Genomic DNA, 26191 nt, shown 5'->3' with positions numbered 1-26191 from the left:
AGTTTAAATGAAAACATTGGAAATATATAAATGAAAATAATCATTTTTTTAAAAAAAATATACAATATAATCTTTGAAGTGATGTCCTAATGCAAAATATTGTTCAAAATAGGGATGGTCATGAAAAATTTGAATGCCCCAGTTAATGAACTCTTGACCATCATAAACACACACACACAGAGATTCACAATTTAATAAGTATTCCTTTGTGTACTGAAAAATATTTCCATAGTACACTAAAAATCAATTTGATTAAGAAAAAAAATCTACTTCACTATTAGAAATAAACATGAAATAAAGTTAATATTTATAATTATTTCAAGATACATCACAATGTTATAAAATGTTCAATGTATGCAACGTAGGCCCATACCTTTCCTGCTAGTTTAGAAAATCTTTGTTTAATTGCAGAAAGTCACAGTATTGGCTCCAATGAGTCTTAGAACAAGTTAGAGTCATCATATACTCCAGGTTCTTAAAGCCAAGCCTCAGGTCCTAGGTGGACTCCCATGGAATGATAAGGTTTTGGAAATTGGTATGATTTGATTTTCTAAGGAATATACTTTTTATCAGAAGAGCTCCCCATGGGTTGATCAAATCTTAGTTCATGAACCTGGGAAGGGTCACCAAAGGACTAGTGAATTAGCCTACCTTCCAGTTTATAAGGGAGCCTGTAGACTGTAAAGAGATGGTTTGAAACAAAATCTTAAGAAGCTGGAGAGAACCAAAAAGCAGGTCTCTCGGTAAGCAATTAGTTTACCACTATGCTCATAATAGCTTCCTCAGAGGACAGGGGAAGGGAAGGAAGGGAAATTGAATGAAATAATGACACGGTGTTTTTGTGACCAGATCTTACTGAAAGTAAGAAAAGAGTATCTTTGTCAGGATGTTACCTACAAATATCAAGTCTGAAGATACGGGAGGTAATAGAAACGGTCTACATGGGCCAAATACAAAAGGCATCCAAAAGCCAAGCTACTGCAAGCCAAGCTCACATGCAGTCTTGCCTTGAGATCTTGCAGAACATGGAAAGATAATTCAAGTTCACAGATCCACAAGCTGCGCCTCAGGAGCCCTGGTGGGGAAAACAGGTCCTGAGCTATCTTACTACCTGGTAGAAAAAACTAGCTCAATTTAGTACTTAATAATACTTAATAATTCTTAATAATACTTAATAATTGAATAGCCCTAGAGTAGGGCTTCCCCATCTTTCTGCTGCAACATGCTCAACATACTTCATACTTAGACACAAAGATTCACTTAATGAGTTAGACACAATTTCCAAATTTAGTTAGTAATTTACAAATGAAAATAAAACACAAAATCTTGGGGGTTTTCTTTTTCTTTTCGTTTTTTTACTAAAGGAAAAGAGAAAACAATCTAATGATGATTAATTTCCATGATTTTTCATGACTTAGTTGAGGATAAACTGTTGCTAAAATAAGTAATTATATGTTGTTCTACTTTTATCAAACCACTCTGTTGGTTCTTACGGTATTTCTAAGGGAAATAAAGCATTTTTATGAATACGCATGTACGTGGACATAAACATCTGCCATTGACGTACTGTCTGATCTGATAGATTGATTACCAACCTCTCTGTGACTCTAGTTCCCTATGAATAAAACGGAGAAACAATTGGGGTGACTATATTGGGCTCTTCTGGGAGCTATATGTGTAACATCTGGAAGAACTGATCACATTTTATGTTGATCATTGCAGCTTAAAACAGAATTATTTAATTGATGAAATACTAAAACCACAATGTAAACTCAACTCACTCCCTGGGAGAATGCTAAAAAGTATTTGGCTGGCTTGTTCGTTTGTTTTTTAATTAATTGAGACAGCATGCCAGTTTTCTCTCTGCAGAGGGGCTGGTTGATCTGTCAATGAACCAGCCCCCTTCCCTCTTTACAACTGTGGGCCTGACAGTCTTAGCTGCTCCCAGCCTCATAGATTCAGATAGCAGCTTTTTAAAAGGTCTGATTAGTCTAAGTGTTATTTCTCTGTAACATCTCCATCTCCAAAAGTTTAAACAAAGTAAAAAAACCCTAGCGATTTGCTTAAACAAAATGCTTTCCTGACTACTCTTGGTATTTATGGAGTGGGACAGTATCACTCAGACAAGAGTCCTATAAAACAGAGCCAACTTGGGCTCAAGTCTGTTTTGCATGGTTCTGCTAGGACGATGGTAAGTCACGCCAGGAGCCCATTCAAGTTCAGAGAACACTGAAGGCGTAAGAGCTTCCAACACAGTTCTAAGACACTCAATTGTCACTCTCTGTCAGCAAAGTATGCATGTAATAAACCATCTCACAAGGCCACAGTCTCAGATATTCCACCTTAAAGTATGTTGTTGAAAATGAAGACTTTTACCTTTTCATATTCAGCAATGCCCAAGGTATTCCAGAGGGAGTATGAAATGCAGGTAGCAATTTTACCCCAAGTTCCACTGCTTTCTTTCGAAATATCTGAAAAGTTAAACAATTACGTAAGCTACTATTGCATGTAAAACATAACGCTCTCCACTATTATCCATTTTTAGCACTTTACAACTCATCTGCAATCACAATGAGTAGAGATGAACTGATCCAGGGGCCAACGCACTGGGGGTTCTTATGCACTACTTTAGATATACCTTAATAGGAGGGCGTGAGCACAGCACGATTCAGACATGCGTGTCTCACGTCCTCAGTCTTAATTTCTAGTTTGAGTCTGCTGTTTCGGGCCTTTGGAAGCATCATAGACCATCCAGGTAATTTCTATGGGTATGCCAGGAGGTGAACTCTCTGGTTTTGGACAACATTTCTTAGATTGAGAACTAGGTGGGCTACTCTAGACACAGTTTCTTCTTGGGGCATAGGGAAAAAAGAAATTTTAGAAAGACATAATCTATATGTTATCTAAGCCCTTTCGGGTTTTTAACTTTCTGTGATATTGAAGGAAACAGGTAAAAGTTAAATTAGGTACAGATTCTGTCCATAGTGTAATAGGAAGATGATTCCCATAAATACTTAAAACACAGATAAAATAACAGGTGGGGATGGCTAAATCCTGCAGGTGTTCCGCTGGATCATCAAGGCTCTGTGGTGGAGGTGGCCTTTAGATGAATGGTTATGGCACCGACCTGGGGCTAATGAGAGAATGCGGAGAGGTATTAGGGGTGGACATGGTCCTCCCCTGCGGGATCAGTCTATCACAGATGGATGCATGATGAACCTGCAGGAGAAATAGTATACCTCATCTGACCAAATGGGTACACTGGCAGGTAGGGTGGTGTCTACAGTCTAGGTCAAAATCATAGAAAATCATACAATCAAGAGTAAGCTTTTTTGTTGTTAAAATAACGAAGTGCTTGGAAGCAAATTTGGTTGAACTGTGCTTTAGGAAGGTCGATTGAGATGACATTTGTTCAGTCAGTTGTTCAAATCAAAATACTGGCAGATTCACTGAAGGAGGGCCAGTTACCACCTTCCCTGTAACAGTTATGGCACTGGTACCTTGTACCTTCAAACGGTATGACGTCATTTAGTGTACTGCTCATTCCTACTACCTCCTCAACATGGAAAAGGCTGAACTAATCCCATGGAGGACGATGGCAAGGCCCCTCCTCCACCCGTGTGTGAGCATTGGGTACAGGGCTTGTCCAGGAAGTCCTATGTGTATTTCCCAGGGAGAATGGTTCCTCACAATTCCCATCCCAAGACCTGAGCCTCTCTAAAGAGAGACCCAAGGACTTGGCTCCAGAAGGGATGGGGACCTAGTCATTCTAACATGGAAACCCTCACACAAACTCTACCCTTTCAGAGTCTAAGTCTCATTTAATAAGGAAAATTAGAAATGAGTTTCAAATGAAAACCCTGGCAATCAACTGAGGTAAACTGATATATATTGTATATAAATTAAAAAAACATATGTTTGTGGTACATAGAAAGAATAAATAGAGGCCTTTTGACCTACAAATTATCAATTGTCATCAAAAGAGATAATTTCCTGCATCAATAGTGTATGGAAAACAGATAATAATAATAATAATAATAATAATAATAATAATAATAAATAATATCCATGGCTCAATTTCTCCTTCCCATTCTCTGCCTCATCCTGAGAATTCTAGGCTGTTTTCTATGGTAAGGATTTATGCTACCACTGCCTGGCCATCTGTGGACTTTCTGGTTTCCACCCAACTTTTAAAACTGTTAATTAACTCCTTTTCAAGACAGTTACATAAGATAGAAGGCAAACTATGCAATTAAAACACCATCTTGGATATAAGCATATGGCTGTAAGCTAGAGACTCAGGCTTTGAAGGCACAGCGCCTGTGTTTGAATCTCTGCTGTACTGCTGCAAGCTGATTCATCTTGGCCCCATTGCTTAATCTCTCTGTGCCCAAGATTTCTTGCCTAGAAAATGCAGATAACAGCAGCATTTGCTTTGGGAAAGTTGTGGAGAGAAATAAACAAGTCATTATGTTTATGGACCTTAGAGCAAATAGTGCCCACTCCCTAGGTTAGGTGTGGCTTTGATGATCATAGTAACATACATCTCCGAGGACTTTGCACAGTTATAGTCTGAGGCTATTTCTTTATATGATTCTGTTTCGGTCAGAATTATACTCCCCCACCTCCAAGGCTTGATTGAGTTCAAGAGCTTAGCCCCAAGTTCTCATTACCTAACCGCATCCCCATCCTCTTCCAATTCTTTTTCCAGCTCTTCCCTTCTACTCCTAGAACATAGCACAATTTGGGTATCTTGCTGTTTTCTGAAATCTAATCCGTCCCACACTGAGTTAGTAATTGAATATCCCAGATAAACTTGCCTAGTTCCATCACTGATGATGTTGAGCGAATCTCTTGGACTTGGGGTTTGATTTGCTAACCTTCAGTCCCCACCAGGTGTACCAGGGTTAATTCTGACGTGTCCTGTGCATAGCTCACCTGAGATTAGTATAGGCCATGTTCTCACCACCAGGTAAAATAAAAAAAGATGATTATAAAAAAGTTTTCCTATCCTATCCTCAGGCTTTCTCATTTACATTATGCTGTATAATTTTAACATTTTTTTGCTTAAGAAACCATTATGATTTTGGCTGTCCTACTATCTTTGTAACAGCTCCTATGAATCAGGCCTGTCTATCATCTCTGTTCCCTCAAAGACTGCTCTGGCTGTAGCTTGTGAGACTTCATAGTCACAGATTCCTGTGAATGGTCTGACAGTATTACAGTCTTTCTTTAGCCAGTTCTCTCATTTTACTGCCTCCTTGGAACCCATCAAATCCATTCATTCTCCAAGGCCCAAGTCAATTCTCAACTCCAAGATCTTTGCCTTCCATGAACACCGACTCTGACAGCTTGTGTCGCACAATGAGGTGTTTGCAAAGGCATGAAATAGATCTCTAAATGTTTTCATGTCACCTAATAATTTCCCCTTCGTTCTGAAAGTAGAGAGATTTCATTTTTTCCTTCACTTCATGCTTTAGTCAATCCAGAATACCCATTTGCATTTAAATTCGTTAATATCACCACATCATTCAAACACAGAAAGATAGTTTTAGGGGGCTGGAGAGATGGTTCAGCGGTTAAGAACACTGGCTGCTCTTCTAGAGGGTTCAATTCCCTAGCACCCACATGGCAGTTCACAACTGTTTGTAACTCCTGTTGCAGAGGATCTGACAGCCTCACACAGAAAACACCAATGGACATAAAATAATAATAATAAAAAAGAAAGATAGATATAGTTCGTTCTCAGTTAATGGACAGGAAAGTCGTGACTTTCCAGCTCAGATGTTGGTCTTCATGAGGATGGCTCTCTGAAAGCCTCGGCTATTCTTATCTCTGGGAATCATTTCAATATCCCTCTCAAGAGAGTTCTTCTAAACAGCCCTCCACCCAAGTTGCCCATATTTCTTCAGTATTTATCACATTATCTTGTATGCTTCTGTACCTACTTATCACATTATAATTCCTTATTTACTTATTTGCTTTCTGGTTTGTTATTTTGACAACCCAACTAGATACCAATATAAGAAAAGCACTGGCTAATATAAAGCAAAACACAACGCAACACCACATCAGCAACCCAGAAGCTGGAATTCAAAAGGCCCATTTAATAAACGAATGACTGAATCAAAGGTTAATTTACAAGTCTGAGACACAGTGATAAGACATCACTGACTTTACAGTGTTTGTAATGTGGGTCAACACACTTCACCAGTCTGCTATTTTTAAAAATAAATTATCTCAGGAATTCTGGAGTCTCAACCCTGGATGTAATTAGGGGGAAAGTGCAAAACACTTTTGGAGAAAAAAATTGATTGTCCCATTGATGCTTTAGGTAATAAATGTACTCAATTTCAATTCTCACTGTTATTTTCCAATATTTAATTTTTTATTTTAAATTTTATTTCTATGTGTATGGGCACTTTGATTGCATTTTATATGTGAACCACCTATGGTCAATGCTGGAAGAAGTGACAAATCCCCTGGAACTGGAGTTACAAACAATTGTGTGTTGACATGAGAGTGCTGAGAATCAGACCCAGGTCTCCCCCCCCCCCTTTTTTAAATTTATTTTAAAATTATTTATTTATTTAAAATTTCCACCTCCTCCCATCCTCCCATTTCCCTCCCACTCCCCACACTCCCCCTTCCCCCACGTTCTCCAGTCCTAAGAGAAGTCAGGGTGCCCTGCCTTGTGGGAAGTCCAAGGCACCCCCCTCCATCCAAGTCTAGGAAGGTGAGCATCCAAACAGACTAGGCTCCCAAAAACCTAGTCCATGCAATAGAATCAAAATCCAGCATCATTATCATTGGCTTCACAGTCTGCCCTCATTGTCAGCCACATTCAGAGAGTCCAGTTTGATCACATGTTCGTTCAGACCCAGTTCAGCTGGCCTTGGTGAGCTCCCATTAGATCAGTCCCACCATATCCGTGGGTTGACGCACCCCTCACAATCCTCACTTCCTTGCTCATGTTCTCCCTCCTTCTGCTCTTCATCTGGGCTTTGGGAACTCAGTCCAGTGATCCAATGTAAGTCTCTGTCTCTATCTCCATCCCTCGCCAGATGAAGGTTCTATGGTGATAAGCAAGATATTCATCAGTGTGTCTATGGGAGAAGGCCAGTTCAGGTATCCTTTCCTCTGCTGCCCATGGACCTGGTTGGGGAAATCCCCTTGGACATCTGGGAACCCCTCTAGAGCCAAGACTCTAGCCAACCCTAAAATGGCTCCCTTAGTTAAGATATCTTCTTCCCTGTTCCCATATCCACCCTTCCTCCATCTCAATTATCCAATTCCCCCAAGCTCTCCCCAATCCTCCCCTTCTCCCTTCTGTCTCCCCATCTCCCCTTCTCCCCAACCCACCTCCACACCCCTGCTCCCAATTTTTGCCTGGTGATCTTGTCTACTTCCAATATCCAGGAGGATAACTACATGTATTTCTTTGGGTTCACCTTCTTATTTAGCTTCTCTAGGATCACGAACTATAGGCTCAATGTCCTTTGTTTATGGCTACCCCAGGTCTTCTTAAAGAGCAGCCAGTGCCCTTAACTGCTGATCCATCTCTCTAGTACTCCTCCTATTGTTTGAAGAAAGGGTATTTGAAAGAAGAGTCCAGACTCAAGAAAAGAACATCTTTCTCCCCCTCATGATGTGCACATAATAAAAGTAGCTTATAAAATTAACACTGCTAAGAGAGTGGAGGAGGCATATCACAAATCATTCTAAAAGGCAATTAAGCTCCAAGCGGCCCATCTTGGATGATGTGCTAAGCCTCAAATTATTACAAAAGCACACTAGATGGAATTCTGTTGGTTCTTCAAGGGGCACAGCATGATGGCAGGAAGAGGGCTGGTTACAAGTACCTGGGGTCCAGGGCTGGCCCTTTTCCTGCTTCTGTCAGTGTCTGGCTTGATTTCCCCAATATAACAAGAAAGTTGGCTGACAGACTTTGTGTTTTATCATTAGGAGAAAGTATTGCATAGAAGTCACTAAACTAGAACTAAAGTATACCTGACCATATGTGTGTGTGTGTGTGTGTGTGTGTGTGTGTGTGTGTGTGTGTAAATGAGAAGCAAAATCAATGTCAGCTTTTCAAAAGGTTCTGCTAACGTACCACCAAATTCTGAGTCAATCTTGGTTTCCAAGGTTTGTTGGCACTAAACTTGTCAGGGAAGATTTAAATTGAGAGGGCAAGATGGCAGCTCATAAAATATAACCCTGCTTACAACCGAGGACTTTCTATTCCCTCACCCTTCTTCTCCTAAAGACCACTAAAAGAAAACAGTTTTTAATAACTACCCATCCGTTGAAGGTGCGCAGACATTTTAGGATCCAGCAAGAGTTTTCAAAAACATTTTGTGTGATAGAGATTCTGATTGCATTCATAGCAAAAGTCAAAACCAATATAATTTGCTGAAAGAAGGTCAGCAATATGATGAAATAGCTTCTCAAGTAATCTTTCATGCATGTAGCTAACAAATATCTTTAGATAAGAACTTTAATGGCCCAAAGCTAAGAATTTCAGAACAAACACATCAAATCCAAATCTTTTCATTACGTTTAAGTAACATCACCGTGGTCTCATTGAGTTTTGGTTCAATTTTTTAAACACTTGAAAAGTTAAACTCCATCAAGTAAAACATTAATCTCTTTACTTTACCCTTACAGATAGGATCAGACAAGGCTATAAACAAGATGTATTCCTTTCCTTGTCTTTGTAGTTTACAGTTCCCCGAAGAACTGTATGAGAGTCATATATACAACAGAGCAAAGAGCAAGGGAAGAAGAAATGAGTAAGAACAGATGGCTGCAGAAGGGAACACTCCCACCCTGGCATGCTCCAGTTTGAAATGTATGCTCCTTACCGAAGTCTTTCTTAAATTGCTTATGCTGAAAACTTCATTGTCAAAAGATCAAACACTAATTCTCCATGAACATAAACCGAGTTTACCTCTATTCATTTTTACTACATACAGCCTTCAGTGAAAGGTGTCATCATATCTATGACAATATCTTCTGGAAAAGAAGTGAACTGATACGTCATTAAGTGAGGTGATTAACTTGCACATAAAATGAGCCAAATTCAGTCACTCAACCAATTTGCACTAAGAAGATACTCTGGCTTTATTTTTATTTACGGTTAAATTTAGAAAGGTTTAAATATTAAACAAAGATACATAGGAAAGCTAATTTAGCAGACCTTAAAACTCAGTGTTGTCAGAAGTCAATGACGTCCCTATGCTTATAGGCAAAGACCTTCTATTCAGCTTAAATGCTCCTATATTTCACTCACAATTCTATCAGTGCATAGAAGCTCTAGCCATCTCTTTTCATGTCATTCTTTTGTTTTTAATATGATGTGTATGTGTATGCACGTTCCCATGTGTGTCTGTCCACATGTGGTATGTGTGTGTGTGTAGGCCAGGGGATGATGATGGTATTTTCATTATTCTCCATTTAATTTTGTTTTAAACACTTTTTAAATGTGTGTGTGTGTGCACATATGTGTATGTAGGTGCCTACATACATCTACCATGGCATGTGTGAGTATGGAGCTCAGAGGACAACTTGTGGGAGTGAGTTCTCCTGCCTTGTAGGTCGTTTTCAGAGACCAAGTCTGATGGCAAATGCCCTTACCTGATGATCTAGCCAAGATTATTCTTTATTTACTTGGCTAAGTCTTACCAGTTCAGCTCGTCTAGCTTGTCATCTTGCCGGGGGACCCCCTTCTTTGCCTCACGGGCTCTGAGGTAACAGGCAGGCCACCACACCTGCCTAGCTTTTACGTGGCTGCAGGGGAACTGAACTTGTCTTTACCTTTGCATGGTATACCTGTCTGGCAAATGGCTTATCCACTGAGCCACCTCGCTAGCTCTCTTGTAATTCTTTTGCTTAAGAAGGCCTATCCCATGTGTGTCCCACCTGTGTGTTCCTCCTCCTGTATCTTTCCTTTACTTAACAAAACCTAAAGCTGAAAGATTTTTTTAACCTGAGAGCTTTAGCATATTTATCAAACTGTATTATGACTTCATTTAGAAACCATATGACTCTTTCGTCAATTGTTCGGCTACGCTTCCATGTGATTTTCTATGCAACCATTCAACTTTTGGCTTGTAAATAATTAAGTGAGGAGAGTGTTGTGCATTTAAAGCATTAATATCTTTTCGACTTTCCACAGAAATGATGTGTATGGTTTTTAGGTCCATAACCATGGGCCATTGTCAAAGAGAATCCATTAAAATCCCAGAGACATGGTATTTCTCACATATGGAAGTACAGAGGTCTAAGTGAAATAAGAAACTTCAGATTTTAATTTTAAAATGCAAATGCAGATACTCCAGCGAACAGGCATTTTAGGTTTCATCCCCACTGGAGATCTCACAAGGCATTGTACATGCTAGGCAGGCTCTCTACCAGCGAGTTATTTCTTTACCCTGATCTAGAAAAGATATTCTTTTTGTCATAAAAAATTTAACGGCTAGTGAAGTTTTAAAAAGAACTTGCTTTTATGCTTTCCTGTAGTCAAAATGAATAAATGTTGATAAATGAATAAAATTACATTTGATATTGATTTTTTTTTTCCTGAGAGAGGATGATTTCATTGCCTAGCACTTAAGTGGAGGAGGATTTAAAGTCAGGCGGGCAAGGTGGAAAAAGGGAGAAATACTGGTGAGAATTCTAGCTTCTGTCCAAGGGCAGGCAAGCTACCACTACATCGTCTGCTGCCTCCTCCTGAAACAAGTCCTTTGGATACCCTGAGTAAACCATGTCAAGGTTGCCTGGTGACAGGCACAGTGAGCTGGGGATCAGGTACTCTGGGATGTAGTTCAGAATTTGCTGGTCACCAATTCAAATATGAAAGAGGAGTCGGTTTGCTACTTTTCTCTTTTTGTCAAAAGAGGATAGTAGAGAAGATCTGGGGAGTTATCTTTCTGTTGTATAGAATATGGTTTTGAGATATAGTAAGCACATACTCCTGCGTTGTGAGATATTTATACACTGTGTGAAGGTGCATTGCTGTGATTGGTGTAAGAGAAGCCTGAACAGCCAATAGCCAGGCAGAAGGTAGAGGTGGGATTTCTAAGGAGAGAAAGGAGAAGGTGCACAATAGATGCCAAGTGACATGGAAAGGAAATAGGAGGTACAAGATAGAAGAGAGGTGATGTCATGTGACAGAATGTAGATTAATATAACTGGGTTAATTTAAGTTATAAGACCTATGTAGGAACAAGCCTAAGCTATAGGTAAAGCTTTCATAATTAATAAGAAGTCTCTATGTCATTATTTGCAGGCTGACTGGTGGGACAGAAAAAGACTTGTTATACCCCTGATTACTGGTGTGGTAGACTATTAGGAGAGATGGTATAAAAAACAAAACAAGTTTCTTCATTCAATGGGATTCACAAGCAGGAAGGCAAGCCTGGTGATTTAGACTAAATCATGGAAGCATCAATATACAGCATAGGTCATAATGTAAACCCAAATTCAGTACAAGAATCAAAAGGCAAACACTTTATTGTGGAAATGAAAGAGGACTGGTGTTTTGAGAAAGAGGAGGAGAGATAGATAGATAGATAGATAGATGAATAGATAGATAGATAGATAGATAGGAAGGATTAGAGACATGGACCTTGATGTGGGAAGTCCTTCTGAATATGTGTTGCTTTTATTGGTTAATAAATAAAGAAGTTGATTGGGCTTATGATAGGGAAAAATAGAGCTAGGTGGGAAAACTAAACTGAATGCTGGGAAAAAGAAGGCAGAGTCAGAGAGACACAATATAGCCACAGAAGGAAACAGATACCCGGGAACGTTACCGGTAAACCATGAGCCTTGTGGTAAAATATAAAATAATAGAGATAGGTTAATTTAAGATATAAGAGCTAGCTAGAAATATGTATAAGCTATTGGCCAAACAGTATTCCAATTAATATAGTTTCGATGCGATTATTTTGGATCTGGGCAGCCAGGAATGAACAAGCAGCCTCTGCCTACAGGGACTCTCCTTCTACCTTTGTGTAGGTTCTTAAGATTGAACTCAGTTATACCTTCTGAGTCATCAAACTAGTCCCAATTTGGGTCCTTAGAAGCATTTACTCAAAATGGGGCCTGGAAGGAAGCTGTATGATGGATGTTATCTTTTTTCAAATCTGTATTCAATATGAATATTACAAGTGCACAGAAAAGGCAAAGGAACTATGATGGAGGAAGGTCATTGGTTAAATAAAAAGAAACTGCTTGGCCCTCATTGGTTAGAAGATAGGTGGGAGGAGTAAACGGAACAGAACGCTGGGAGGAAGAGGAAGTGAGCTCAGACTCCACAGCTCTCCTCTCGGGAGCAGATGCCTCAGACAGACGCCATGCCCTGCTCCCGGGCAGACACATGCCATGAAGCTCCGATCCAGGATGGACATAGGCTAGAATCTTCCCGGTAAGACCGGTGCCCACAGATTATTAGAGATGGGTTGATCGGGATATCAGAATTAGCCAGTAAGGGCTAGAGCTAAAGGGCCAAGCAGTGTTTAAATGAATACTGTTTGTGTGTTGTTATTTCGGGGCATAAGCTAGCCAGGCAGCTGGGGTGCCAGGGACGCAGCCCCTCCGCCCATAATTACTACAGAACTATGTAAGGTTTAGCATGAATATGTGGACTTCATATTGCATTATTTTAAACTTTCACCTTCCAAAAAACTTTCTGGGAGTAATAAATACTAAACAATAAAAAGAAAAATGAACACTGGCATGAGAAGCAAAGTCACTGCCGCATCTAAAGGTGGGCTGTCAAGTTGCTCATTCCATCTCAACTGATGTTTCAAAGATGGGCAAATCATCAGCATGGTGTTTGGAAAAATACACAGCATACAAGGAATTGCACTTAATATCATTAAGTATGCCAAATAGTTTCTGACCATAGAGATTACATAAAAAAAACTTACCTTTGTTTCAAAAAAAAAATATAATGCCTGCTGCAGCAACAGAGAACTATGAAGCTTCATATGTTATTAAGAAATAACTTTTAATAGATTTCTGTGGAATATACCCTATAGAGGTTATTACCCAATGCATTACCATGGAAATACCAACTGGTATATTTGCCAATGCTTGTTACAGTAAGCATCACAAGCTATTATATATATATATATATATATTATACATATATAATAATATTTATATATATAAATATATGGGCTTGTAAATACTTATTTGCTCAAATGAGATAGAAAACCAAGAGCCTCATCTCTGCAGTCCCTGACACTTCTGAGTTATGAGGCATTCCACGCCAGTGAATCTTTCCCGTTAACTGGACTTCACCTTCTTATTTATATCAGTTTTAAAAGCCAGTCTACCTGTTCTTCTTGATTTAATGGGACACACAGCTATCCCGACTTGGTGACTCAGCATCCCCGTCCTCTTCAGATACTAAATAGGGACCAGGTAACGTGGCTTCCTCACCTGAATGGTCTGTATGATCCTTCATGCTCATCTAAAGCCCTTGATGCCTCAGTTTCTAAGTACGTGGATGGGGAATCATTTTTCCAAACCAGGAAATGGCTGTGATTAAAGGCACGAGAGCTCTTTAAAGGGCAATAATAGTTACTATCATCTTTCTTTGCTGTACTTTAGTGGTTCCCTCAGGAATAATAGACGGTAGTAGGCTTTCCGGACACACACTAAATGGTCCAAAAACTGCTGAGCTTTTATGCCTGTTTTCTATGGCCCTACTCATTCTTTCTGCTGTCAGCGATCAGTTCATTACAATAAAGACTTCTCATGTGGTAGCGTATTTATTTGCTCTCCTTTGAGTTGCAGATTTTTTTCTGTGAACAGTTACCTGCATGAGGGCCTGGGGATAAGTCACTTGTCTCTTTTGTGTCTTCTTTACACGGAAGGGCATGAGCTTCAGAACATGTGACCTTTCTGAGTTTGTGCCACAGTTTGAACTATTAACTCTGCAGGTATGAAAACGCAATGGATTGCTAGACTTATTAGCGGTGGCAGTTTGAAAAAAAAATGTATAACTATCTAATGCACATAGGTTTCGCTTGGTCTGTATTTGTGTGTAAATGTATGCGGCACACATGTCTATGTGGCAGTGGTCAAGGTTGATGTCTTCAGTTGCTTTCTACCTTACTTATGTATTCATTTTTGTGACAGAGTCTCTCACTGCTCCTGGGGCTCACCAATCTGGCTAGGCCGGCTAGGCAGCAAGCTCTCTGGCTAGCACTGAGACGAGACGACTGGTATGTGCTGTCATGCCCAATTTTTGACAGGGTTCTGAAGTCTCCAGCTCAGGTCCTCACGCTCGTGCCCATGGTGCTTTACCAAATGAGTCAGCTCCCCGGCTACAATCACGTTTTGAAATGCTCAGTATTAAGCTATTCATTTTTTCATTCTGCCTAAGCAAACACACACCTGTCTGTCTTCAGGTCATCACAATAGTCTTGCGGTTTTGATTTCATTCATCATGTATCATATACCTAATACCCGCAGATTGCTTCTGGGCACAGTGTTCATATTTCATGCAGAAGAAGGATGAATGTTTTAATTTATCGAATGGTGATGCTACTACAAAGAAAATTTGACAGTAATGCTGCTTTTGCCTTATGTTTTTGTCCTTTCATGCAAATTAGCTTCCCTCTCCCAGCCTCACTTCCTCATTTCAGAAATAGAGAAATGCATCTTAGATAAATACAACTTAGATAAAATCTTTCTTCCTCCAATTCAAATAAAAAATTTTAATTTTTCCATTACACAATGAGTACATTTTCATTATTGAAAAGTCATAAAATTAAGTAGGCTCTCAAATATAGGATGCTATTAACTTCTCTTCCTAACTAACACGAAGATTGTAATACCTTAAGTGTCTACCCTGAGCAGGACAGAATACACTTTTAAGTGGCATCATCTCTTATGTGCTTTGGTGTGCTTTCAATTCACCCTCATCAACTTAAGTCACTCCCTACACAGCATTCTGTACTAAGAGTCTTCAGTTTCTGTAAAGACTTACATGGTAAGATTTCCAGATTGGCAATCACATCGTCTCACGGTCTCATGTTTGTTTTCTTTTATGTTTCTTTAAAAATGTAAAAGCTATTCTTAGGCCTGTTTTCAAAAATCAGTCTGAGGCTGACTTTAATGAGGGCCTGCTGTTTTAAGTCCACAGAACCTTTCTGTAATACCCCACCCTTTAGGGCAAGTGCTTGGGATCGAGCCCAGGTCTTGTGCAGGCTAAGCAAGAACTGTGTCATTGAGCTATACCTCTTAGTCTGTAATAACTGTTAACAATTTCTACATGGCAGACCAATAAAAGAAGTAAGAAAGAAATTAGGCAGCTTATACATCATTAATTGATAATTAGGTTTTGACTGATTTGATTATAAAAATGGCTGTGGAATGAAAGTCTCCACAGATACTTAGATCCATGGACTTTACCAACATAACAATTTTCTCAGGAGTGCTTCAATGTGTACTTTCTGGTTAGAGGAAACTCAGTCACTCATTTACTCACTGTTTGCAAGGTCAAAGTGCATACGCAAGGTCAAAGTGCACAGACCAAAGGGAAAATAAATGTGTCTGAACTTTGCCAGTCCCTGAATGAAGTTAGCTTACTTGAAAGCATATTAAATTTTCTTGTTTAGAGTAAAAAATCTTATGATATTTTCACATATCTTATTACACGACAACCCCACATATGCAATTATACACTAACATTATGTTCTACAAATATTCTACAAGGTTAAGTGACACAAAGCCTTAAATTAACAGCCACTATCCCCAGAATCAAAATAACCTCTAGTTTAAAGGAGTTCATGTCAGGAAATTTCAAAAATATCAAATCAAAGTGTTTGGGAAAACCTTTCCTCTTCAACAACCAAAGAAAACACAATTGTATGTCCAGCGCACCCACTGAAAATTGTGTTTTGTTTTCCGCAATGCTCTTAAAACCCATCGCATACACCATTTCAACATAATTTATATTTTCTAAATTGTAAACTTTCAAAGAGGAGCCTCCTTTACAACTGTGACCTTTTAAAAATGTCAATTCATTTACTCAGCAAATATTTATTGAGTGCCTATGCACTGCTGTGCAGGCTGCACAAGACGTGTGGAATACAGAAGTAAAGAGGACAGCTGTGGCCTGTGACTCCCAGCAACACAAACAAGCCCGAGGAGTAGGAGCTCACGATCTACAGAAAAGGACCAAGAAACAACGTCCATTTCTTCTTCAAAAGCAAATGAAGTCTAACACTGAGTACATCCTGCAGTAACCAGGCAAATCCTCATCCTTGCTTTAATCAAGAGAGTGGCCAAATAGATCCCAGACTCACAGAACGACAACTCTATTAAAAGCTATATAGAGGAAGTTATCATTTGGGTGTATCTGAGGATCTTAAATTCAATCCTTGGACCAAGCAGACTCCTACCAATATGAGTAATACACACAATACAGTTATCTTCACTGAAATGGCCAGCATCTTGAAGGCTATCCATCCTTCATTCAAAAATCACCCTTCGGGACTTACAGTGCTTAAAAACCAGGAAGACCCTGGGTTTGATCTCCAGGTCAAATGAAAGACAAGGAGGGAGAGGGATGGAGGAGTGGAAGGGAGGAAAAAAAAATAAGTTTGAAAGATTGACAGTAGGGAAGCTTCAGATCAACCCCATTGGATAAGGCACAGACACCTCACAGGGATCAGTGATTTGCATATTAAACGACTGTGAATGCAGGGAGGGAAAACAGAATAAACTCAGGGCGCTGTCACTCAGGCATTAAATTTAGTTACTGGAGGCCAGCACTCTTGGGGAAAAACGACTAAAATTCCGGAGAAAGATAAGCTATTCATTACACTCTAATGAAGATAGAAACCTGTGTCATCAACTAACCAGGGGTTTTGAGAAGATGTCTGCTATCTGATTTATTTGCTTAACTGGCATTTTCCCAGATGTAAATAAAACCTCTAGTCATTTAATATTCTATTAATAGATATATTATTCCCAGGCCTTTAGCATAAGATCTTAATTATAATATCCCAGACAGGAAATGCTCTCCTTAATTGTTGGCCTGGTGGCCTCCACAATGGCAAGCTCTAAATTCTAATATCTGTTTCTTAGCTCTTTTTGGAAAGTAAGCATATGATAGTTGAAGGCAGGGACTTTCATTATATCCAGTCAGTGGTTTTCACTGTGGTCCTAGGAAAGGCAGCATTGGCATTACCTGGATCCGGGAAGAAATGGACACTTCAAGGTCAGACTCAGATCAACGGGTCTAGAAGCTGTGAGAAGACTACAAATCTCTGCTTTCACAAGTCACGTGACGCGGAACCCTCTAAATCCCCACTTTCAGTCATTCTGAGATGTGCAGTTCACTTGTATCTCCCATTGCCCTATGGTGCTGCACAATGACAGAAAAATATTCTTCCCTGAACTGTACTTTGGTACCCACGACTCCTTCCAACCTCTCCACTACCTCTCCCTTTGGATTGTGATGTAGGCCACAGCTGGACAGCTACACAACTCAGCAGATTTTGGTTTCCCACCTAAGCATGGGAAACAGGCCAGCTAGAAACCATACTTCAATATGGTTTGTTAGCACACTGCACCATACCGCTTCTGTAGTGACAGAGCAGCGGGATTAACAATCTTTAAGTTTAGCCAACAGCACTAGAGTATAAAGCCAAGTGATAGTGAACTTGCAGCTTAACCGCAAGCAGCTATCTTCAAGAGCAAATGGCACAGCCACTTCGTCAATGCAAGGCACAACATCACCCTGAAATCGCAGGTTTTAAGTGCTGGCCACTGAGGTTCAGGCATTTATTTTACTGTTAAGTTATGTCTCTAAACCACTTAATAGCAGTAGAATGAAAAGATACAGTCAGATTTATGAGGCCAAGAAGGAAAACCCTGCGAGCCCTTTGTCCCAGAATGAGAATCTAATTATTGGTTCGCAACACAGCATTTATTAGGTTTTTTTCCTCACTTCAGGCAGACTGTGCTGCAAATCAGCGTCTAATAGTCTCTGGTTTTAAAAGTCCATTTGCATGTAAAGTAGCTATTTTATCTATTTGTGACAGTTCATAGGTAAAAAGAATTCTATTTTAGCATACTATTAGTAATAGAAACTTAAAATACTTTTTCAATAAAACTATTTCCACAAGAGCTATGATTATACTATAGATTCAGAACAATGTAATTAGGAGACATTTATAAAAAGAGACATAATTTCCACTGCTAATATATTTAGATATAAATATACAATGTGTAACAACAAAATCAAGGTAATGAGCATCTCAAATATTATGTCCCATGCTAGGGATCTTCTACGTCTTCCCTTCAGTCATACTGAGATGTACAATTCACTCGTTTCTCATTGCCCTGTGGTGCTACACAATTCTAGAAAAAGTTCTCTACCCTTGAGCTGCATTTTGGTACCCACTACTTCTCTCTCAGTATTGCTTCTCTGTCTCCCTTTAGTAACCTCTACTTTATATTTCACACAGAACAAAACACTCACAAGAGGGACAAAAAAAAACAGTAGACAATGTTTGTAGAGAAGAAAGAGAAACAATAAACAAGTAAAGGAAGAGATCCTCTCCAAATTATCAGAAATATGGAAACAGCAGCTGAAATACCAATGCATACTGATTAGAATCACCTGAATCTACAGCACTGGACTGCTGACTGCCTTGCTATCAACTGGTATTCTCTGATATTGAGTCTCTCAATGTTACAGCTACTTTAGGAGATGGTTTGATAATGTCTTATGAAACTGAACACAATTTTAGCATACAATCTTGGCTGCCACCCTCTTTGGCATTTATCTACAGGAGCTAAAAATTATATCCATCAAAATCCCTACAAACAATTATTTATAGATGTATTTTTATGACATTTAGAGGATTTACACATCATGTTTGAAGATTTAGACCTAAAATATAACTATATATATATATATATATAACTATATATATATATATATATCAAATAAGCTAAACAGATATAAATCTTATTTGTATATATAAAACATTAATTAAACATTCTCAGACAGACAGACATAGATCCAAAATAAACCCCAGGAGCTGCCAATGGCCCTGTCCCAATCACAGTTCCTTCTTGTTCTCCCCAAAGAATTCACATTCTGGCATTTACTGTCTTTATTTCTTTAGAGTTTGACCAACTAATTCTCTGTTGTAGGTAGATTATAAGACATTGTTACATTTAAAAACTTGCTATAATTTTCTTTTAAGTCATTAACTCCTTGTTTATCCCCTTCTTTTCCTTACAGTTTGTCTGGACAAAGGACATTTGAATCACAGGAGACACAACCTGTGTTTTCCTGGTTGCACATACATCATGGAATCTGACAGACCAAAGACTGATATAGGGGCAAGACCACAGGTGATATATTCCATCATCAGGAGGCATCTTGGTGACTGATTCTCTTGAGCCATCAGTAGCTATTCATCACAGGTTATAAACATGAGGGACTTACTCTCATGGTTCACATCCACTAATGAATAGAGATAATTGAGAGGCAGTTTACTATTTACTGTTTTATCCCCAGAGGCATAATTGATAGAGGGAAGAAAAAAATGACTCATTACTCCCATTGACCTGTTTTCAACAATTTGCTTCTCAGTCATTCTTTGAATGTGATCAATGATCTTCACTTTTCAATATTATTTCAATTCAACTTAAACAGACTCAATGAGTTTTATCTGCTACATGTCTAGATTTTAACGAAACTCAAATCCTTATCTCTGGTCTTTTCCAGTTGACTCTTGAGTTTGCGACACATCTTAGTTCATTTTTGGTCACTGCTTAGTTTCCTGGCTTGTTGAGTTGCTTTACAGCAATCTTATACATTTCCAGGTTCAGTCATTACTCGAAAAAGTACTTTCTGTTTAGTACTACAAGCAAATTCAACCTGGGACCTTCATATTAGGGAATTCTTATAGCCCCAGTTCTCCTTTCTCCCTGGCTAAGATGTTTGGAGAATGCAAACATACATATGCATATGTATACATATCTGTAAAACTTTAGATAGAATACCTCATATATTCATAATAAAGATTTCAATAAAATTCAGAATTGTTAAAAGTTATTAATACCATTACCATCAAATTCAACCATTAAAAGTGTATATCTTAGTGTATTTAGGATATTCACACTAGATTAGTTCACCAATATCAATTTAAGAGAAGAATCACTCCTGAATTGCTGGTGGGAGAGCAAGCTGGTACAGCCCCTTTGGATGTCAGTGTGGTAATTTCTCAGAAAATTAGGAAACAACCTTTCTCAAGAACCAGTAATACCACTTTTGGGTATATATCCAAAGGATGCTCAATCGTGCCACAAGGGCATGTGCTCAACTATGTTCATAGCAGCATTGTTTGTCATAGCCAGAACCTGGAAACAAACTAGATGCCCCTTGACCAAAGAATGGATAAGGAAAATGTGGTACATTTACACAATGGAGTGCTACACAGCAGAAAAAAAATAACAACATCTTGAATTTTGCAGGCAAATGGATGGAGCTAGAAAACATAATCTGAGTGGGGTAACCCAGACCCAGAAGGACAATTATCACATGTACTCACTGATAAGTGGTTTTTAAAAATAAAGCAAAGAAAACCAGCCTACAAATCACAATCCCAGAGAACCTAGACTACAGTGAGGTCCCTAAGAGAGACATACATAGATATAATCTACATGGGAAGTGGAAAAAGATAAAATCTCCTTAGTAAATTGGGAGCATGGGGACCTTGAGAGAGGGTTGAAGGAGAGGGAAGAGGCAAGGAGGGGAGCAGAGAAAAATGTAGAGCTCAATAAAAATCAATAAATTTAAAAAAAGATGAAGACGCAGGACAATAAGTTATAAAAAAAGAGAGAGAAAGAAAGAAAGAAGAATCACCACATTTATGAGCACTCACTCCTGACACTCAACCCTCCCAGCCTATACAATTACTATCTCCAGACTGTCACCATCAACGCACACTCAATGCACCCACAAATGCACATGCACACATTGGCTGTTTGAAGCATATTCTCTGGTAGAAACAACCAAAAGGCTTCTATAAAGAAGACTCCCTACGTGTTTATAACAGTCTGCCTAAGCCCTCTGTAACAGAAAGTCAGTTTAACTGGGTATAAAATTTCTGATGCTTCATTTTCTGCACAGCTGCTAGAATTCTCTTTGCGTTTGTCATTACAATAGGAGATGCATCTGTAATGGAATGCAATCTGCACTGATAATTATGGTAAGAAAGGAGTCAAGGCTGTGGCAATTCCATCAGTAAACAATCAGCATATGTTCCTGACTACTGTGTCTATAACAATTCACCATTTTTTCTCCTTGGGTGCTTATTTTCTTTAATATCTCTATCCTGTTAACTAGCCAGGTTCTAGCCCATAGAACAAAAGTTGTATTTTTGAATGGCCAAGTTTTCAATATCTTTTTCATTTCCAAGTAAACTTACATTTGTATTATCTAGGCATTATATAATAAGAAGTCAGTTTAACTAGAAAGAGTTGTTTGTTTATATCAACAATATAGGTTATGAAATTTCAAATACAGGAGGAATATTTCTTCCACCATATCCCTTATAACAGTCTAAGAACTTGAAAAATCAGTGTAGCTTGGTTCTAGAAAACCAGATTAATGATGATAGTTTAAAAAATAAAAGAAATAATGATTCCATTAGTTGAAATCAGTGAAAAAGATCATACTAAAAATAAAGGGTTTACTTTGGGAAACACAGTGAGTCAAGATCAAACAGTGCCTGAGGGACTGGGCTTCTAAACGTAGAGGAATGCCCATTTCACTCATATGAGATATTCTCAGCTCATTAGGTGCCTTTTCCCGTACAATGACTACTTTAAGAAGCCCTCTAATTACAAATGGTTTCTCTATAGGCAAAACTTGGCAATTTAGAATTACAATTAGAAGTTGGAAGAACTTTAGATCATTACTTAAACGTCTATTTCACTTACAAATTCTCAAGTGGTTAATATCCCATAACAGCCAGGGTGGGGGCCACAGAGTGCCAGGGTGCAGCTGACATTTACAAGTCACACTAATAGGTTTCCCAAACACATTTAAATAGTTCAAAAATAACAAAAAAAATTGCAAAGTCTTTATACCTATAGTTAGGCTCTACCAATTCACACTGCAATCTTATATTTATAAATTTGCTTTGCATTTCCAGAAAAAAATATTACAGACTTGACAAAAAATACACTTTCTAATTACCTTGGGTTTCCATAGTGAAGCGGGTCCAGTTTTTGATGTGTGAAGCCTCACCAGTTTCTGGTAGCCTGTGTCCTCCCCTTTCGCGGGCACCTCCTTTATCTCTCAGGCCAGGCTTCCTTTCCTTCCTGGCTTATTACTGAACAGCTTTTCTCCCATTACCTTCCTCCTCAAGCAAGCATGCATTACATTTGAAGTTCCTTAAAGGGACATTTCCTGCTTGTGGCAAAAGGAAAAAGGCTCACCATTATGTCCTCCCTAACACTTCCCTTTCAATTATATTCTTCCAGGAAAGACAAAGTCACAGAAGGTGCCAGATGCCTCAGTCGCCCCCAAGCCCTGCTACAGAAGCAGTGAACAGAAACTTTGTCATCACTGGAGCCTAAACACCTTTTGAAAATAATTGTGCTCTTTCCGCTTTTAAGTTGATAATGGAAAATGCAAAGAGACTTCATTGCCACACTAAGAATATCAAGTGTACTGTGTATAATGACGTCATACCTGGTGTTGGCACATGTGCATATGTGTAAGTATGGAATCCTCCTTTGTCTTTTCAAGTTGCTTTTGTTAAATGCAAAGCCTGAGTAATTGGATCTGAGGCTGGTCAAAGACTCATGACCAATCTGTTTACTTAAGCCTCTAATCCATTTTCATGTGAACTGAGTATCCTATTAACAGTCATTTGACATTGCTATAGATAACTAACCTTCTGAAACAGACTGGCCATAAAGAAGGAAATTCAATTATCATTAAGTAAAGTCATTTTGTCAGGAAGGGGGGGAAAGGTGACTTTCAAGACTATATGGTTTATCACCTAGTAAGTAAAGTTTTAAAAAGTGAAATTTTAGAAAAGGTGAGGACAATGGACTATTGAGTAAGACTGGAGTCAACGTTTACAATTGACTTTTTGCCCTCCGAGTTTGTTGTGATTTCTACCATTTGTGTGTTCATTAGAGCTTCCCTATGAAACTCATAGTGATATGGGGGAAGATCATTGAAACACAGGGTTCAATAGCGTTACAGGTTAGCATTGTTTCCTATGCATTTCTCTGTCTTGCATAGCTGGACTCATACTATACAAGGAGTTTTGTAGCTTGGTTTATTTATTACACTGCTACTTGCCCATGCCATTAAGTGAACTAACAAGCATACATTTTAAGGCATGCTCAGTAGTCCATGATTTACTTGCTTCTCCAATCCTTTTCTTTTGAATATTTTGGATGCTTTTCTGTTTGTAAGAGCACACACTCATTAATTGCTTGACATCTTGAGTATTTCCTTTGGATATATCCCTCAATGTTGAATAACTAAACCTAAGTAAAACCTTTTTTTTAAAAAAAAAAATCAAGAATGTTCTCATGTACTCACGAGTTTAGATCAGTGGTTCTCAACCTTCCTAATGCTGCAATCCTTTAATATAGTCCCTCATGCTGTAGTGACCTCCAATCATAAAATTATGTTCGTTGTTACTTCAAAACTGCAATACTGTTACTGTTACTCATCATAATGTAAGTATCTGTGTTTTCTGATGGTCTTAGGTGACTTCTGGCAAAGGGTCATTTGACCCAAAGGGCGCATACCACATAGGTTGAGAAGCACTGGTTTCGAACAATGTAGCAAATTCTATTCCTGCCACACATGAGGGAGAATAAGTCTTTGCTTTGCTCTTGCCAAACCTGGTGGTTACCATAGTTTAGTTTTTACTTCTTTATTTTAAATAATACGCTTTATGCTTTCAAAGTGCCTAGTTTTATTTTTTTGTTAATTTGTTAATTTGGGAGGAAGGGCAGTCTTAAGTATTGAAGTTTTATTTTAAATATCTGTAAAGTGGGTATGTAATCGTGGAGGTTGAGTCTCTCTGGGAGGGCAGCAATGGATAGATAAGTGAAATAAGTGGAAAGAGTAGCAACAGAAGTGGACAGAGCCTGAGAGTGGGGGCTGTCCTCCCATCCCAGTGCTAACTGGGCTCTGCAGTCCCAGAAATCCTAGCCCAGGACGCACCTCTGTGAAGAACATAAGAGTTCCAGGTCCCAGCATCTAATTAGCTTAACCACAGGGACACTGCTTGAAACTTCTCTTTTGAGGACAAGAACAGCATCCACAGAAACCACTGTTAATCTTTAAGATGAGCAGACGTTTTTGGCAGTTACTTTTATAAAATGATAATAAATATGACTTTCCCTTTCTCACTTTGTGTAAGTGAAAATAATATAAAAAGCAAATCGAATAGGTTACTGGACTTCAAATTTCTATTCACAGTCTGGAGGTATTTATTAAAGTGCTGTCAACACATGGTAGATTTTTATGCTATTTCTAAATGCTTTCTGGAATTCTCTAATTACATAAAAGCATAGCACCTGCATTGTATTTGTGTCTATCGATAAAGGCAAACTATGTTGTTTCATTTGAAATGCAAAAGTGCTACTTTCCCCTTCATCTTCCTTTCTCAGAAAATACAACCCAAACACGGAGACAATTCTAAGGTGTATACGTCCATATGGTTTAGCTAGTGCTCACAATTAGTTTCACCTCAATATGCCTGACTTATAAAGAAAAGGTTAAATGTATACTTTAATTTTCGGTGTAGATACAAATTTTATTGACATTTTGAATTGCACTTGATCCTAATTCAGAGTAGAAAGGCAGCTGCAACGCTGAAATCACAATTACATATTGTAAGCATTTGCTACTTGTATTTATTGGACAGTGAAAGCACTTTACCCCATTGATGAAGGGGATGAAGGATAAAAACACTGAAGGAAATGGAAATGTTCACAGATTTCTGAATAATCTGAGTCCCTTGTCTCTGTGTTTTGAAACAGGTTTAAGTATCATGAACAAATAATTTCAGATGCAACTTAAATAAAAAGTATGTTATTAACTCTTAAGTGCTCTGACTATATAATGATTAGTTTTCCTAACTTAAATTATTCTTTGTTGGTGAGAAAGCAGATTTTATTGGCTTCAGATTTCTGCTACCTTATTTTATAAGGTTTATATGTTGAGCAATGAATCATGGGCAGATAAAGAAAACTGGTGTCATCAACCACAGTCAACACTGGGTTTGGTCATAATATGGGCTCGGGACCATTGATTTTTAAGATCAAAGATCTAATCCCAGTTTACTGACTCATTAACATGGATATGAAGAAACTTCAGTGTGTCTACAACACAGAGGTTATATTTTTCTCCAGTACTGATGTTGTTAACGAAGTGATGTGTACACACACAGCAGACAAGCAGATACACACACAAGCACACACATGCACACACACAGCTACCTCACAATACAGTCTTCCACTGTTATGTCTTCCTTTCTTTCTCCTGTTCTTCATCCCATATTTGAAAAAGCCAACTCTAAACCCAGAACTCTTTGTGTGACTGTTTAGAAAGGGATTTCCTCCAACTCTCCCAAGGCTGGCTCATGTCCTTTCACCTGTGACTCCGATTTCACCTAAGGTTGAAGATTCATCAGCTCCTAATTTACCGCTCATAACTGTTCACCACGTAATTCTCCAGTCTGAAGTTATCATGTGAATGTACTTAATATTATTTATACTGCCATAAAAATGTCATAAAAGCAAGAGCTCTGTCTAATTTGTTCACTCCTGACTCCTCCAGAGTCTAGGACATAGCCAGGCACACAATAAATGTTCAACACATGCTTGCTAAATACTGAGTGATAAAAGGCATAATCAGGCTAATCACAGGGTCTGATCAGATTAATAGGGGAAGACAATCACAATTAATTCTTCAAACTTTAACTTTGAGTTTTTGTTGTTGTTGTTTTTTTTTTAATGTCTTGTTAGATGCTGAAACAGAAAAAATATAGCACAGCATTGGAGTGGCTGTGTGCCGTGATAGGTAACCCTGAACTGAATAAGCACTATGCTTTCTACCTGATGGGGTGAAGTGCAGAAGAGAAAACCCTACAGATGAAGTTGT

The 26191-nt window shown here is 38.6% G+C and overlaps 1 protein-coding gene across 3 annotated transcripts in view; it reads right to left on the bottom strand.

Moving 5' to 3' along the window:
* The window catches only part of Man1a1 (mannosidase alpha class 1A member 1), a 179451-nt gene that overhangs the window by 73086 nt on the left and 80174 nt on the right, over positions 1 to 26191 (bottom strand). For all 3 annotated transcript variants that reach the window (XM_041653405.1, XM_041653404.1, XM_041653403.1), the window contains exon 6: positions 2377 to 2471. In XM_041653405.1, the coding sequence (XP_041509339.1) occupies positions 2377 to 2471 (95 nt within the window). The remainder of the gene's footprint in view (positions 1 to 2376; positions 2472 to 26191) is intronic.

Source organism: Microtus oregoni, unplaced genomic scaffold (genome assembly GCF_018167655.1).
Source record: "Microtus oregoni isolate MIOR12 unplaced genomic scaffold, Mior012 000006F_ref0000085, whole genome shotgun sequence".
NCBI classification, from domain to species: domain Eukaryota; kingdom Metazoa; phylum Chordata; class Mammalia; order Rodentia; family Cricetidae; genus Microtus; species Microtus oregoni.
Note: the sequence above shows the minus strand (reverse complement) of the source record. Positions and strands in the feature narration are given on the sequence as shown.